Consider the following 17,644-nt stretch of genomic DNA (forward strand, 5'->3'; position numbering starts at 1 on the left):
TTTTTTATTTATATAGGTAAATCTTAGATAATAAGGCAAATCTTTTAAATTTTAAAGTTTTATGAAAAGTTTCTCAGATTTAAACATCAAAAGCTATCTAACAATTAGAAGCTACCTAACAAATTGACACGTGTAATATGCTATCTAACAAATTAACACGTGGAATTATTTTTATGAGAATTAATCTAGTGCTGCCACGTCACTGAATGAGCCTGATAGTTTCTTCTTTTATAATATATACTGATTGTAGAGAAAAGGCAACAATTATAACATAATAATTGTTCCCTATAAAGAACACTTATTTAGTGTTGTTATAAAATGTGTTGTCTAAAACAACCCAATTATGGCAACTGTACAAATTAATTCCTAAGGCACTTTATGCAACATTTTTTACTTGTTGCATATACCCTTGTTGCTAAAAGCAAAAAAAATGGTGTAGTGATTACATCATGGTGGACTAGTGAAAAGATCTCTTCACGGACCTCCTTAATCCAAGCTCTAAAAATAACATAAAATGAAACTTTTGCCGAACTATTGGTAATATTATTACCAGTACAACGCACAAAATAAAAAACAACAAAATCAAAACAAGAAACTAAACATCGACAGACAATTGCTAGTAATAGAGTCAAGGTAGGATGTTCTCCTACAGGCTCACACTCACCTATTAAGTAACCGAAGACAGTCAATCACAAAGCAAACCGAGCAAAAACCTAGCTCTATGACAAGATAAGAGCCCATTACAAACTCATAACCTCCGCCACCACCGGAGAGAGCACCTCCTCCGCCACTCAATAAAATCACAAAATAATGAAATAATAGAAACTTATTGGATAAAGTTCCAAGTTGGCGTTTCATCACATGATCCAATATGTCACTATGCTTGAGCATGTCAAATGATGCGGTATTAAAAGCAAATTAAGCACCCCTTGTGTTTTGGTGTATGGAAATACTTCCATCCCCACCTAATAACGTTTAAATTACTTAGACATATGAACAAGTCCTTAAAGAACATTTATAAGAAATGTCTAAGATACAACTTTCTAAATGTTCATTTTGAGTCTAATGTAGCATTTGGCCTAACCTTTAAGGACGGAATCCTTTCCATACACTGAACATCAAAGATTTGTTATTGATAATTTTTTTCAAGTTCAGACTAATTATTAAACTAGTCGAGGCACCGGCTCATGGTTCAATGGTTAGAACATGGTCGAATTGGCGGTTTTTTATAGGCGTCGAATTGGTGGTAATATTATAATATTATATTATATTATATATATATATATATATACAATGAATGCAATAAAGCTGCCCGAACTTTCGCGTTAAGAATAAATTAGGTCAGCGGTATTAATGTCTCGTTGCAAAAATAATAAATTTGCATTCAATACAGTCATAAATGCGAAAAGAAGGAGACAAAAAATAATTAAGGAGACGATTCATAGGTAGGTCCTCATTCACTCAATGCAAGTAACTCTGATCAATACTCCGCTTCCACTATAAATAAGGGTCATATATATCTCAGTTTTCATCTTTCTCAAGTATTGTTGTGTATACTGAAAAATAATTATCAAGCCTTTTCTTTTCTTGTGTTTTCATATTTGCAGTGTTGGTTGACTGACAATCTGAAGATGAAATGAGAGGTATGAACCTCAAAATCTTTTCTTTGCGTGTGCTCAACATTTGTGAATCACATGATATTGTAGTGAATTTTAATATCAAATGTTATCTTTTCGTGAATGTTATTGTATTTATATTTGGTAAGCCTTTATAACTCATGTAAGTTATGTTGTTCATGAAGTTGCACGCTGAGTTCATGAAAGTCTTGCGGGATTTGATAGCAAGAAAAAAAGTTGTAAGTATTGTAATTCCTTCATTGGTGGTTTGTTTTAATATAGTGATATTACACTAAGTCAACTGTGTGATAATATGCAGTTGTGAGTGGTGAGAAATTGAACATCAAAGTTTATCGTACAATCTGCAAAAGCAAAGATAAGAGGCAATGACAGATACAATAGCGATGGATATGGTGGTGGTAGTTTTGGAGGTGGATGAAGCAGTAAAAATGATTATGGTGGCAGAGGTGGAGGAAGGAGTTATGGTGGTGGTGGAAATGGGAATGGAGGATCACATAGATCAAGAGGAGGTGATTACGGTGGTGGTGGGAGAGGGGTTGGTTGTAGTGAAGGTGGAGGAAGCTTTAGAAGTGGTGATGATGGAAGTGGAGGAAGTTGTAGTGGCAGTGGTGATGGTGGAGGAAGCGGTGGACGTGGAAGTGGTGGTGGAAGAAGTGGAGGTGGTTATGGTGACCGTGGAAGAAGAGGAAGAAATGGTGGAAGTGGTGGTGGAAACGGAGATGTTTATGGTGCTTGTGGAAGTGAGGGAATCTGTGGCGATGGAAGTGGAAGCAGAGGTGTTTATAGTGGAGGTGGAAGCGGAGGAGGGGCACTAGATGTGGTGGAAGCGAAGGAGTATAGGTTGTGGTGAGCAAAGAGGTGGTCTGGTGGTTGTTAGAATTTATGATGACAGTTATTGCTATGGCGGTGAGGTTCACATATGGGGATGAGGAAGATAATAATGAAAATTTTGCAAACTTTAAGTAATTTAAGAGCGAAGGTGTTATTTTTGTATCTCAATTGTAAACTTTTTAAAGTTTCTTCGAGTAGAAATTATGTGTCAATCTCTTTTTATATGTTTTAAATAAAATTAGTGGACTTTTTAAATATTTAGAAAGAGAAACAAGCACAATGTTTCAATTGACATTATCAGTTTACTTAAGAGGATCATATTCCCTGATTTGTATCTCATATCGTTTCTCACCGTAGAATTTAAGGGTGAGCATAAATACTTCACCCCGAACAAACTTAGAGAATCTGAAATGAAAATTAAAGTTGCGGCGGGTCATACCGGGTAGGCGGGTCATCGAGTACTGAAACAGTCCTAACATTTAGTGATAATCGGTTCAGTTGCAAGAACTTGGATTCATTGGAAACTGTACCTGACCGATTCAAGGAATCTATTTAATATGTGTTTTTCAAATTTCAAACTTTGGAAAGAGGATAAGAGCAGTCTCAACGCTTCAATCAACTCACCTTTCAGTCTAGTCTTATCTCTTCTGACTCCATAGAAATTATAATAATTGTTTCCTCTCTCTCATCTAAAAGTAAATAAAAAATTCCTAACAATTCTACACTAACACCCCATGTCCAGCGTCGTTCCCAACCCTAGTAGAAATAAACCACACTCAACGACGACCCTTGTAGGAGCAGCACGCCACAACGCCTCAACCTTGCACTGTGACGACGGGACGTATCGAAATCCACTCCAATGCGGCACACCATGTCCTCAATCACAAAAGCCCACTTCATTGTCCTTAATGTGAATCCCTTGCAGTCATCACCAACACAACACATCCTTCCCTCACTGCCCAAACCGAGCTGCCATGCCTACACTGTTTATTATCTTTGATTTCTTTGACTGCGCTGCTATTCGTTTCAACAAAGACTTATCTTCGTTCAGTTTATCTTCGATTAGAGGCTTGCTAGATGAAAGTTTTTTGTCATATAGAGGACACTAAGAAAAAATATTGTGATGCTTCTTCTTCTTTGTATTTTTTTGTTCAATAATTCTTGATTCCTGATTACTACATATTTTTAATTCATCTTCTCTATATTTTATTTTCACTGATTCTTCTCTATTGTATATTTTTGTTGGTAAACGAGCGGGGCTAAGACCTTCTCTGTTGTATGTTGATATTATGTTTTTTTTTTCCAACGCGGTTCAATAAGTCTTTAGTTCTTCTCCTCTATCTTTTTTATTTCATTGATCTGACCTGTTTGGTGCGGACAAAAACCACCTAAATAAAGCCCCACCGACATGGCCTGAACCCAACTAACCCGCTGTCATTTATGGTTGATCTCAGACCTAGTTATCAACATTTCAGTTTTGGTCGTTTTGGCAAAAATGAACCCGAAATCACCCGATGCTCTGGCCTAGTAGAACTCACCAACCAACATTGATACAACTTTACAGTTATATTCTTCTAGTTAAGAGAAGCATTAATTAAGTTAAAAGTTTGAAATATGCATTTACTAAATTGTCCAATGTAATAAATATTTCATTTCAATGGAAAATAATAAATATTTTAAATATTAGTGGTGTATTTTAAAATAAAATAACTTAAAATGAAATTACATGACGAAAAATGTAATTTATTTACCGTTTTTTTGTATACGCAGAATGGATAGAAAACACATCAGACTCTCGAACAGAGCACCAATGACATGTTAGGGAGAGCAGCAACCGGCAGAGGCACACTTCTTAGTATTGAAGGAGGGTTGCCACCAACTGAGATTTTACTGAACCGATAGAGATTCGAACTCTCAACTTTGAGGATATGAGAGTTAACTGCGAAACCTGTCGTACAAGCTAACTGGGATTTTCTATGTTTTCACTAGAAATAGACAGTTGAATACTCATTAAAATCACAAACTAAAGAAATAATTGAAACCGACAATTTTGTGGTACAAGAAAAAAACTTTGGGTCTAGTACAGGACTGGCATGTACCATAGGAAAAATAACATGTGGAAATATTAGTAACTAATATTTCGGATTTCTTAAAATTCTATAATAACCCAATAAGATTATTCAAATTATGAACCAACCTCATATGTTACCTTTGTTTTGAATTTAGTCCTCACGTGAAAAGAACACAGATCATCGACGTCAATTTTTTTACCATTCTTCTCCTTCTCTTCAGTTCATCGATGTTTTGATTCCCTCCACTATTATTCGAATTTGTCCCAGTTCAATGATTCCACTTCTCTTCAGTTAATCGATTTGGTCTGTGCGTGATTGTAGAAGATCTGAGTTTGTCGGGTATTCGATTTCGTCAATTTGGGATCCAGAGAAGGTTTTAGGGTTCATAGCAAAAGGGATTGCCTTCTTCGTCAATTTGTTTGATTATGATAATCCATTATGTACGTAAATTTCTTATAATCCATTCTATTTCGTCGATTTGTTTGATTATGGTTCTTCCTTTTGTTCTAATCCATTATGCTTCGTCGATTAAGGTTCAACGCAACAGGTTTGGGGATTTTGTGCCATTGATTTACTTTCATTGATTTTTGATCCAAAGAAGGGTTTGATGGGTTTTTCTCTAGTTCTTCAATTTATTCCCCTTCTTTTGTGCTTCGTTTGGGGATTTCCACATCCACTCGGGTGAATTTGGGCTCGCTGCTTTGTTCGGTGCTGGTTCTTATGGTTGCTTGGCGCGGGTGACTGTCATGTTTCATGTTGATATTCGGATGAATTTGGGTTGCTGCTGGGACTATTTGAGTGCTGGTCCTTTCTATTGGCATTTATTCTGGTTGTTGTTGAGGTTGGGAAAGCATGGCTTCGTGACAAGGGGTTATCATGGTGTCGTTGTGTTGCTGCTACTGCTATTCAAATTTTACTGTTGTTGTTTGCTTTTTCTGCTGCTGTTGTTTTTAGTTTGCTCAATTGTTGCTGTTGTTGTTTCACTTTTGTTGTTTTATTTATTTGTGTTGTTTTCCTTTGGCTTAATAGCATTTTTGGTTCTTCACTTATCACAATTTGACAGTTCTAGTCCCTCAAGGAATTTATTAGCCTACAATGTCTGTCACGTTTACTAACTGTTGCAGTTTTAGTTTTTTGTCAACTTTCATCCAATATTTAACGAACTTTAATTAAAAAATCAATTAAAAATAAGGTTTGAAGAACAATTTTATGTTTTCTAATTAACAACCATATGATTTCTAGTTTTTTTAAATTGATTTTTTAATAAAAAAATTGGATGGAAGTTGACGGAAAACAAAAACTGCAACAATTAGTAAGCGTGAGGGACATTGCAGGCTAATAAATTCCATGAGGGACCAGAACTACCAAATTATGATAAGTGAAGGACCAAAAATGCTATTAGCCTTTTCCTTTTTGCATTTCTTCTTTTTATCCCTTCCTTAGACCTTAATCTTACTTGGGAGAGCTTTGTTCCCAAGAGTTTTCTTTTATATCATATCATCTTTGCTTCTAAAAAAATAGGACAATGTTCACCAAATTTTTATAAAAGAAGATAAAAAGATTTACTTAAATCATATTAACTCAGGTAAAACTTGGTTTTATTGGTTAATTATTAAAAAAAGTAGGGCCATATTTGATATTTAGTAAAGTAAAAAGTAATGGGGTCATGGCATAAATAATGTAAATGATATCCACTCCCACTAACTTATCTATGTCGTATTAAGTTTTTTTATAGGTATATGTTAGTTGTCAGTAATGTTAGTAAATTAGTCATCCCCATTTTACCATTTATCTCACCCATCTCTTATGTCCCTAACTCTTACAACTTGAGTTTTTTTAGGACATGTCATATTAAGTGTAATATTATTATTGATCCATATCACCATTGAAAAACCTATTGGGATAATGTTTCAAGTTGGCGTTTCATAATCCAATATGTCACTATGCTATTGGTCCATGAGACGTGTATTTCCATAACTCAATTTTTTATTTTTTTCCCATATATATCTAAGATTTTTCTTTTACAATTTTCCCACAAGACATTAACTAATAAAACCAAAATAAAAACTCATTCGCATTTCACAAACCACCATCATCATCACCATTTCAATTCTCAGATCCAAACGCAGAAGAGAGAGAGAGAAGAGAAAGAGAGAGAATGGAAGCCATTGATTCTGTGTTCGATCCCCTCAGAGAATTCGCCAAGGACAGCGTCAGGCTCGTCAAGCGTTGCCACAAACCTGATCGCAAAGGTGAAAACCCTATTCCTTTTGTTTCTTGATTCGAATCGAATTGAATTGAATCTATGATTCTCTGTGTTGGATTTTGATTTTTTCGATTCGTTTGGTGGTGTAGAATTCTCCAAGGTTGCTGTTCGTACCGCAATTGGTTTCGTTGTGATGGGATTCGTTGGGTTTTTCGTGAAGCTCATCTTCATTCCAATTAACAACATCATCGTTGGATCTGGTTAGGTAAAGTTACATTCTTCTTCAATCCTCATTTTGGGTATTTGGATCTTTCTGCTTTCATTGGCTCGAATTGTAGATCGTTATCTGAATTTTGTTTTTTAATTTGTTGAGTGGTTGGTATGATTTGTGTTTTGGTAGCTTGAAACAAATTGATATGAGAGTTTAATATGAATAAGGGATTTGGAGCGAAAATTTGATAAAAAGTTGGGGGCTTTGTTTGATTGAATTTGTAATCTGTCTGGCATTGGTAGTAGATTGGTTTGGTTGAGATTTTTGTTTGATTAGCAATGGAAAAGAATGCATGCATGCATGTCTGCTTAGACTACATATTAAGATCAACTTTTTTGGTTGCTGGTTTTGCCCTTATCAGATGATTTTTTTGCTTGACATGATGATAAAGTACTGTATCAGAACCCAGCAATTTTGCCTATTGTTAGTGAAGTTTATTATGACTTATTTATTTTGATGGTGGTATGACTTTGCAAGTTTTTTCCTGATCCTAATGCATTCTTGTTGTTTGCTCCCAGTCATAATTGGCTGGTTACTTTCTCTTCTTTGATTATGGGATGTTTATGTTGCTTTGGCTTATTTTGAATGGTATTGCTTTTGATCTAGAACTTGTTTGAAATGCCAATAAGTACCTGTTTGGATGCAAAGCAAAGAGCACTTACTGGAGTTTATTTAGTTCATTTTCTAGTAGATAAGCTTCAATAAGCCCGCTTCCAAACAGGCTCTAAGTTGAAGAGTTAATTGATTGCATTATAAAGTGATTTTTTATGTTAAAATCTAGTTCAATTATATTTAAAGGATCATATCTGACAAGGTGCTATGATTTATAAAATGACACAACCTTCAAGATGTAATCAATCAGTATACATAGTTAAACATCTTAGGGAGCAATTACTGCATTGGTTGGGTACATGTTTAAGAGATGGTGTATAGTTGTCATAGTAGCATATCTAATTTGCTATATATGCCTTCAAGAGCCTGTGTACCTAACTCTAATGAGAGTATCTAGCGTAGCAACTCATGTCAATGACTCTTGTTTGGAATTTCAACTTTTCTTTGATAGTTTTAATTGATACTCTAATTTTCATTATCAATATAATGCTGCTTATCTTTGTTTTGTCAGTTGGGAGACGATGGTTGACTTGATGATGAATTCTTTTAAATGTTATTGATATTGATATAACGTTAGATTGATTATTGTTGAGATTGAGCTTTATGAGGCATCATATTCATATAGCATGAAGGTGGTAGTGTGTAGAGTCAATGAACTAAATAACTATTGGTTTTCTCTGCAGGATAAGGGAAACTAGAATCGCCTCAGGAATTCAAGTTGATAGTTAAGCAAAAGGAGGCAAAAGAGTTCCCGCTTCACATGATCGTTCAGTGTACTTAGTCTTAGTTTCTCTGTATTTCAGTTTTGGTTTCTTTTTTTTCTGATCTTCTGAGCCAGAGTTTTTTCGAAAATGTAAAACTTTATATTCTGTGTTTAGTACTCGACACATTATATGGATTTAGGAAAAGGAAAACAAAAATAGACGAAGAATTGTGTATTTGCGTAAAATCTTTGTTCTTTTTTTTTCACGACTGCTTGAATTTAAAAGCCCAACAGGCAACAGGCAACCTAATGGCACTTGCATCTAATAGGGTTCTAAGCCCCCAATAGAGCAATATAACTATGCACCTTATTGCGAAGGCTTTATAGTTTCTTGTAAGATCAATCAAACCATGGTGGAACATTCTTGTTTGTTGTTCGTTGGCCATGGGACTAAATCTCAGTTGATTAGTTGAAATCAACTGAATAAAAGTGTAAGGGGAACATTCTAAATATTTATAAAAAGAGATATGGACACAATATTCCACTTAACATTGTATAATGAAAGGTTGTGGAAGGCAGCGACAATAGAGTCACATGAAGGAGGTCTGTAATGTTCAAGAAAGAAAAAGAACAAGGGAGAAGAAAGGGGTAGAGGATGTTGGGTGAGGGAGTAAGGGTAGGTGGCGAAGGAGGAAGAGGGTGGTGGTGGTAGAGGTGGGTTTGAAGAAGATCAAAGAGGGGGAGTAGTATAGGGTGTTTAGAGGCGGAGGAGGGTGAGGTGGACGTGGTAAGGAGAGAGGAGTTTAGCGAAAGAAGGTACCAGACTCTGAGTAGGAAGAGGGAAACACCCACTTGATATGATCACACTTAATTAAAAACAAATAATTTTGAATAGCACAATTGTAAACCCGATCCAATCAATATTTACCGGTTAAAACATTATTCCATTGACTCACCACCTTAATCGAAATAATAATGATCCAAGTTTAATAACACTGGCTTCATCATATCTGGAGATTATTGTGGCTTTTGAAGCAATCACAACTTCTTTTTTAAAATGCATGTGAACATATTTTTTTAAGAAAAATGATTTAATTAAAGCCTCCATCGGAAGAACCTTGTCTAATCACCACTTCAGGCTCAAATTTTAATGTTACAAAGTTAGGGGGTGATGATTTCGCCACCCACCCACCGCAATTCTCACCTACCTAACCTTAAAATTTCCAAAATACACATACGTTACTCAGTTTGTAAAAAAAAAACCCTACATTACTCACCCCTACCATACTCTCCTCAATTATCTGATAACTAAAAGTTTCATTATCTGAAAACTAAAAGCAGAAACTGAAAACATTTTTTTTAGTTGTTTTGGTTTTTTAGTTTTAAAAACTGAAAATGAGAACTGTTTTTAAAAACAGTTTTTGAAAACATGTCATACCAAACAGATTTTCAATTTTTAAAAATTGAAAAACTGTTTTAAAAACAAGAAACAAACATACCCATAATCTTCAAACTACCTTTTGAACCTCAGAAACAAATAGTTTTGATTATGCTCTGAGTTTTATTTTTCAAAAGAGTAAGTTAACTCATGTTTCAGGATTTAAGAAGTCAGTAATGGAGGGAACATAAGTAAGGACATTATAAGAAGTTACAATATTAAAGTGAGGTAAGAACTATTGTGTTGCAGCTTCATCATAAAATATTTGAAAGAATATATGAGAGAATACAAGATTTCATATTTACCAAAAAAAAATTTGAATAAAAACCTACTTACCTATTTAATAAATAAAAACCCTTGTGATGAATTTTTAGATTTTTAGACAAGCCCTTTAGATGTATTGTTCAGTCCAAAATTCAACTCCAATGCAGATTTTTTTGTTAGATAATGAAATGCAGATTTTTATGTTAGGCAATGATAACCTAATTTAACCGCAAATATCAATTTTGTGCTCCAATCCAAACCCAACCCAGTGCAATGTTTCTGCCAGAAAACGCATCATTAACAAGTTGTGGCACCTAGAATTTCCTGGTACGTGTTGCATTTGACAACGTAGCAGAGCTTGTTTCCTCTGTCGACAGTCCCGCGTATGTATATGTAACGCATCCCCTTCAATCTTCAATTTCATCATCATCATCTTCTTCTTCAATGGAATCTTTGGCTTCTCTCAAGGCTCCCTTTCAGGCCCTCCATCTCTCTTCTCCCAGACCCAGAACCTGGATTCCTCCAACCCATTTGAATACTTCTAGACAAAACTCATTTTTCTCTATGTCTGTTCGTGCCCAGGTGAATTTTTTAACAAATTTTCAATCTTTTTGTAGCCTTTTATTGTTTCTCATTGTTCACTAATCTGGGGTTTCTCTCTATCTCTCTGGGGTGTTGACTTAGTTGATTTACTGATAAATGTGTTCAATTGAAGTGTGTAGATGCATAGTGTTTATATTATGACTTTATGAGGAACCCCTTTTGATTTTGTGATGTTTTGATTAGGTGGGGTCTGATGAGGGTTCACCTACAATAGCTACATCTAGTGAACCTATTGCAGAAGTTCTCAAAGTTAAGGAGTGGGAGGTGGGAATGTTCCACAATGAGGTTGCTGCTAGCCAGGGTATAAGAATAAGGAGAAGGCCTCCAACTGGACCACCTAATCATTATGTAGGACCCTTTCAATTCCGGCTGCAGAATGAGGGCAACACACCGCGTAACATTCTGGAAGAGATTGTGTGGAACAAGGACAAAGAAGTTGCATATGTATAATGATTGATTTGCCTTGTGTTGTATTGTTTATTTTTCTTTCAAGATGTGCATATGTTGTTTTTTCATGGAATAAAATTGACTGAGATACCGCGAACTGTTTGATTTTCAGCTTAAAGAAAGAAAACCCCTCGGTATGCTGAACCAAGCCCTTGCAGGTTCCCCACCTGCTAGGGATTTCATTGGTGCTTTAAGGGCAGCTAATGAACGATCTGGATTGCCAGCACTGATAGCTGAAGTGAAGAAAGCTTCACCAAGTAGAGGTATCTTGAGAGAGGACTTCGATCCAGTAAGTTTGTCTTGTTTTCTACCATTATCTTCGCTTAGATTTATGATCTTTTTACTGTATTTATAATGGTCTTAAATTTTTATTGATGTCATGTGAAATGATCTCTAACTGGGTGGAAGTCCATTGCATCTTTTTGGTTAGAGTCACTGAGTCAGACTGTTCAACTGTATTTATTAAATTTACTTGCTACACCAGAGAGATATTTAAATAATTTCACACTAATATCAATTTCTTCTTTCAAGCATCTGCTATAGGCTCTTAGTTTGCTTGTACTATTATTGCATATATAAATTTGCTTTTACTATTATTACTTTTATAAAGTAAAACTTATTTTTGAAAGTGTTATCAAATATCCGCCATGGCATTTTCTCATGGCGGTTTTTTTGGCTTTCCGCCATGGCCGATATCCCGCCATATGGCCGCAATATTCCGTCATATCCTGCCTTATTCCGCCATTATTTGTCATGTATGGCGGGATTTCTGCTTTCCGCCATGACCCGCCATCCGCAATTAACAACACTCTACTTCCATTTACTTTTTCTTGTTAATTGTAAATATAAACTTATCTAAGAGTGGTTTTGTTGTGTAACATCAACATGATAACCATCGGCCAAATAAGTACAAAATACATAACAGTTCGAGTCTCTGTGAAGTATGAATTACCTATCTTTGGATAGCTCATTTGTTTCTCAGTAAGTAGTCTAGGTTCATGGTTTGCAAAGAAGTTTTGCTTCAAAGTTAGGACCTGTTCTGAATTTATTTTATGAGAAAGATGATATGTTTCTTCGTTAAGTTGAGTATTTTAGTCTCCTTGTATTTTTGTATCACTTCACCTAGCAAAACCTTCAAGCAACTTATCCAATCTGTTGTTAGTTTGTAACTTTGTATTTCTTCTTTTTATGATGTGTGCCACTATTTTGTGGTTCTCTGTGATTAGGTTGAAATTGCTCAATCTTATGAGAAAGGTGGAGCAGCATGTCTAAGTGTTTTGACAGATGAGAAGTATTTTAAGGTAAAGTGACTAACTTCGAATTTGTTAAATGCTCCTTATATATTGTGTTTCTTAATAATAATTGGTTGGTTGGTTGAGAGCAAGATGAGGTTGCAGCTAAATGATAACTAACTCTTAGTTGGTATTGGTTTTCTTGATCCAGGGAAGCTTTGAAAATCTTGAGGCGATAAGAAATGCTGGAGTGAAGGTTTGCTTTGTGAATTGCATTAATCCTTGATATTGGATTTATTCTATCATCTAACGCTTTATGTAGACTTTGCTGATAAGAAAAGAAAAAATATGCAGTGCCCTTTGTTGTGCAAAGAATTCATCGTAGATGCATGGCAACTCTACTATGCTCGAACTAAAGGTGCGGATGCAGTCCTTTTAATTGCTGCTGTTTTGCCTGATCTTGACATCAAATACATGCTTAAGATATGCAGATTACTTGGACTGACCGCGCTTGTTGAGGTATGGTTGGTTCTTCTTTATTTGTTTCCTAAACTTGAATGACATCCAACATTAATGAAACTTTTTTGAACTTAGTGCTATCTGATGTTTAGTATGAATTTATTCTTGAAGCAACATTTATACTGTAAACTTGGTCCTACAGTGGGTTAATTTGAATGTATAATATGTAAAAAGTGATCCTCTTTAATGTTGGAACAATACCTGAACCAAATTATCTTTACTTGAAACCTTGAATCGTTATGACTAATTGTTATGATGATGCCTGCACTATATCCAGTACTTATACATAATAAATGCAAAAATCATCAATATAATTGCTTAGATCTCTCAATTGTAGGGCTTATTTGTGCTGTAAACGTTGTCCTAGGTCTACTTTGTGCTGACTCTTTTACTTTATGATGGCCAAAAAGTTTTTTTTTGTTGTTTTAAATTTTATGTTGTTTTAACCTAGGTGCATGATGAGAGGGAATTTGATCGTGTACTTGGAATTGAGGGGGTTGAACTTATTGGCATCAACAACCGTAATCTTGGTATGCCTTATCACTCCTCTCTCTCCTATCCTTGCTCCTTTATTTTTTATGAAAAGTATGCCTTAAAACATAATCTTGGAATTTTATCTTTTGTTGCTTGTACTCAAACTGGGATTAGTAAGTAAATTATGCAAATTGGCTTTAACTTTGAATTAAGTTCTTTAAATGTTTTGATCTGTTTTTTTTTTCCAATGGGATGTGATTCTGGTTTATAATTTTACTTTCATTTTCTGCACATTTACCAATTCCCTTTCGTTACCACTTTCTAATATCCTTTTCGTAACTAGTGACAACCATCTTTTAAGGATAACAATTTTTTTTTGGAGTAGTACTATTTGATTTTATCTGAATGCTGTAGGTTGGAATGCTGTATGCTTCTTCTAGCAACATTTTTTCTGTTACTTCTATCTCTTCCTTTTTCTCCGCTCGTGTGTATTGTGAGTCTTGAAAATAAATCTTTCAGGTTCAAAGTATACATATGGGATTGGGAGTACTACTAGATTTCTACTTTACCTTGATTCTTTTGTGTCAATATATGAATATTTAAACTTGGATTTGACTCATCAACTTTAGCTTTTATTTTTTGGTGTTGCAGAAACATTTGAGGTGGATATCAGCATCACAAAAAAACTTCTTGAAGGAGAGCGAGGCGAAACAATCCGTGAGAAAGACATCATAGTGTGTGGCCTTTCCTTTGTTTATTTGAACATACTTGAAGTAATGTCATTTTATTTTGAAATATCAATATCAATATCCTGCTCATGATTATATGGTTTGTTCAGATTGTAGGGGAATCTGGTCTGTTCACTCCTGAGGATATTGCCTATGTACAAGAAGCAGGTGTTAAAGCTGTAAGTATTGGATTTTTTTTTTAATTTGCACGTATGCTGTCAATCTCGGCCGCCGACAAAACTGGGATAGCGGGATGGCCCTGAAACAGTGGTGGCCGGAGGTTCATCGGGGAGGTGAAGGGGAGGCATAGGCATTCGTGTTTCTCTTCCTTTAGTTCATTTTTAATGCGGAATTTACAGAAATGCCCCCTAAAAGTACCACTTTATGTTTTAAAGTGAAAGGCATTTTGGTAAGTTCGGTTGAAACCCTAAAGTTATGAAGAAGCTTCCCTGTTGCGTTACGATCTCACACGAAGATCTGCGATGGCTGCGACACTGAAGTGAATCACGATTGGACACATTGTCCTAGTGAGTGGCTGCAAGGCTGCGACGCCACATGATTAACTACCTAGATTTCTCACTACTTAAACACCCTCAAAATGGTGATTGACATGCTCAATCATGTTCATTGCGCCTTCTTTGGCCATAACTTCAGGGACCAATGTGTTTGCCTAGAACACTAATATTACTTTTGACACCCCATTTCCACCTACATCCCGAGTGAGAAATATAGAAAAGAGAGAATTAAGAGATATGATCGGATATGATGAAAAAGGTTGAGATGAAAAAAAAGGTGGAATTGGGACAAAAGTGAGTGCGTGTGAATGGATCAAAATTGTTGCTTGGAACTCTGTCCAAGGGGGTTACTCTCAATGTTAGCAAAATCTATAGCAAAATCGCAAAATCCTAAGATTTTACGATTTTGCAGTACTGTTCCGATTCAAAACGCATGTAAAATCTTTTTTTGGTGGAATCCCGTAGAATCTTAGATTTTAATCGTAAAATCGTAAAATCCTATTGAATCTTACGATTCTAGTATTTTTTTAATTTTTGAAACTGATTCTTAAAATTGGGGAAACTAAAGAGTTTTTTGACTTTGTGGAAAAAAATAACCCATCACCCAGCATTTAGGGGATTTCGAAATTGAAGCTCTAATTGATTGTAGTTGCCAAATTTGAATGGTTAATTGATAAGAATTAATAACTGATTGTATATTTCGAAAAATCAACCCATGTGACCCAACCTTCATGCATCTAATTGTCTATTTAATTCACTCATAGTAGAGTGAATTGAATCACACATTCATGCTCTGTTTTCTTTTTCTGTAGTCTCTATCTAGGTCTCTTCCTCTTATGTTTTCTCTTCATTCTTCAACATCTTTGTTTTCCTTCATTCTTCAACGTCTCTGTTTCATCTTTTAGTTTCATGTTCTATTACTCCTATGATTTTGGATTGAAATTATGACTTATGTGGATGTTAATCTGATGAATTTTTATTCCAATTTTTGTTAAATGATGTGATTTACTAGATATCAATGCTATTTTTTATTTTTCTATTTATGGTAGAATCTTACGATTCAATTTACGATTATACGATTATACGATTTTGAACCCCCTCTCCGATTCTACGTAGAATCTAGCTTTTCACAACATTGGTTACTCTGGTTACCATGGTGAATTGTTGAACACTTAGTATTTTTTTTCTGTTAACTTGTCGCAATTTCGACCCGTGTAGTGAAGACCAAAGGTCTCCCCAAGAGTGCAGCTCCTAGGAACCGAACTCTCGGCCTAGGGGTTCAAACACCAATTTTTACCACTGCAACACACTTGTTGGATTCAAACACTTTGTATTTGTTGATTATGTTAAAATTTAAATAAATCTTGAACATTTAATGGTACACCATAGCAACTCCCATAATTTCACCATTTTATTTCCCCTGCAGGTTTTGGTTGGAGAGTCTCTTGTGAAACAAAGTGATCCTGGGAAGGGAATCAGCAATCTCTTTGGCAAAGACATTTCTTTGGGTTGAAAGTTAGCTTTCATGAGATTTTGGCATTTGAGATAAACAGATTTTGATAATGTTCTTATCTGTTACCCACTCCTTTCTTTGCTTGCACTCAATTACCAAAATCTTATCAGCAACAAACATGTATCAAAATAAATTATGCTTGTTTAGAGATACTACACAACTAAATTATATCATTTTGCGGCCAAATGACAATTGTTCATTTTACACTAAGGTACTGTGTCTCATTTTCTCATTCCCTTCTCTCCTCTCTCCTTCATGTTGGACCCCATGTAGACCATTTCATTGTTCGGCTCTTGTGAAGAAAAAAAACTTTTACCAACAAAATACTAAAATTAATAAGTATATATTTTTAGTTCATCCACAATTCCACATGATTTTACACTCTTGCTAGCTAGAAATTTTTTTTTTAATCCGTAAAGAAGATAAATGAAGTTCTGTCAGACACTTTACTTGTAACTTCTTTATAATACTTAGTTTGCATATATTACATGGTTTGATTAGAAGCAAAACATATATGGATACTTCTACAGTGAGTTAAAGGGTGAACTGGACCAGGATCTCATTACATATAGGAGATGGTTGATCTCTTCCGATGTAACAAAAAAAAAAGGAGATGGTTGATATGATACCGATAGTTTGCAAAGTTGCTACCTTAAGACAGAATTTACACCTGCATGGCTTCACAAAATATTCTCCATAAGCAATCTAGCATTGAATCCTTGAATTGTTGGCAAACTCTTGAGATCTGCTTGGCAGGTGTATTTGCATCCTAGACAACAGGTTGTTAAGTTAGATATGAGTTAGGCGCACCAAAACAACAGTTGATACATGCATGCATTCAGGCAGGTGATGGATGCACCATGTCCATATACCATTCAATATGTCTCACTTTTTTAGATGAGCTAAGGATGCCTAACGAGCAAACGAGGAGATGCACTAGGGGAAAGGAATGGATCACTAATGGACAATGGTCCAGCGAATGAGCTAAACCGAAACCCAAATACCGACTGCGCACGTGAAAAGAATCTTGGAACTAAGCTAATCCTATATTTTGGGACTTTGTTGCCATTTACATTTAATAGTGCGATCTTCTCTTAGGTTTTGACCTCGAGGTTGCTTGGAACTTTTGGACACGGCTCTCCAATTTTTTGAGAAGTAGGTTAGTCTAACTTCTCTGAAATATCTTCGAATTAATTGAAGTTTTATCACATAATTAATGTGAGGTATGATATTTATGTTGTGTATTCATGAGATTATCCCTCACGGTAATAGTATGAGAGAAAGCACAAATACATTTTTATTACACATCATACTGGATAAAAACGTAAAACATGTTAATAATTTTTTTTTTTATCAATGCACGCTTGAAGAAGGCGGAAGCCCAAAGCCAAAAGGCTTCCTTACTCATAAGTTGATCATATAGGTTGGGCTCAAGCCAAAACATAAGAAACATGATCCTCTATATTTGGTTTGGCGCAAGTGCAAACTTGGTTTCACACATCTCATTGTATCAACTATCAAATCAATGGAGAAACTAAAATGTCACCCAGAGTTTAATGTGAGTCAGAGAATCAATATT

General features: G+C 35.2%; 3 protein-coding genes across 3 annotated transcripts; all 3 read left to right on the forward strand.

Annotated features, from left to right (window-relative positions):
• Positions 1-1,550: 1,550 nt before the first annotated feature.
• On the forward strand, positions 1,551-2,665 carry LOC130731586 (uncharacterized). Its single transcript, XM_057583866.1, has 3 exons — positions 1,551-1,643; positions 1,802-1,855; positions 1,936-2,665. Exon 3 carries the CDS (start codon positions 2,003-2,005, stop codon positions 2,450-2,452), a length of 450 nt encoding a protein of 149 aa, XP_057439849.1. The 5' UTR covers positions 1,551-1,643; positions 1,802-1,855; positions 1,936-2,002; the 3' UTR covers positions 2,453-2,665.
• Positions 2,666-6,576: 3,911 nt separating this feature from the next.
• LOC130733523 (protein transport protein Sec61 subunit gamma) lies at positions 6,577-8,578 on the forward strand. Its single transcript, XM_057585740.1, has 3 exons — positions 6,577-6,792; positions 6,896-7,011; positions 8,313-8,578. The coding sequence occupies exons 1-2, from the start codon at positions 6,699-6,701 to the stop codon at positions 7,009-7,011; spliced, it is 210 nt and encodes a 69-aa protein (XP_057441723.1). The 5' UTR covers positions 6,577-6,698; the 3' UTR covers positions 8,313-8,578.
• Positions 8,579-10,181: 1,603 nt separating this feature from the next.
• Positions 10,182-16,275, forward strand: LOC130733524 (indole-3-glycerol phosphate synthase, chloroplastic-like). The gene is made up of 10 exons (XM_057585741.1): positions 10,182-10,616; positions 10,821-11,081; positions 11,197-11,373; positions 12,311-12,385; positions 12,528-12,572; positions 12,671-12,835; positions 13,287-13,365; positions 13,961-14,043; positions 14,148-14,216; positions 15,979-16,275. The coding sequence occupies exons 1-10, from the start codon at positions 10,479-10,481 to the stop codon at positions 16,063-16,065; spliced, it is 1,179 nt and encodes a 392-aa protein (XP_057441724.1). The 5' UTR covers positions 10,182-10,478; the 3' UTR covers positions 16,066-16,275.
• Positions 16,276-17,644: the final 1,369 nt, after the last annotated feature.

Source organism: Lotus japonicus, chromosome 1, assembly GCF_012489685.1.
Source record: "Lotus japonicus ecotype B-129 chromosome 1, LjGifu_v1.2".
Classification (NCBI taxonomy): domain Eukaryota; kingdom Viridiplantae; phylum Streptophyta; class Magnoliopsida; order Fabales; family Fabaceae; genus Lotus; species Lotus japonicus.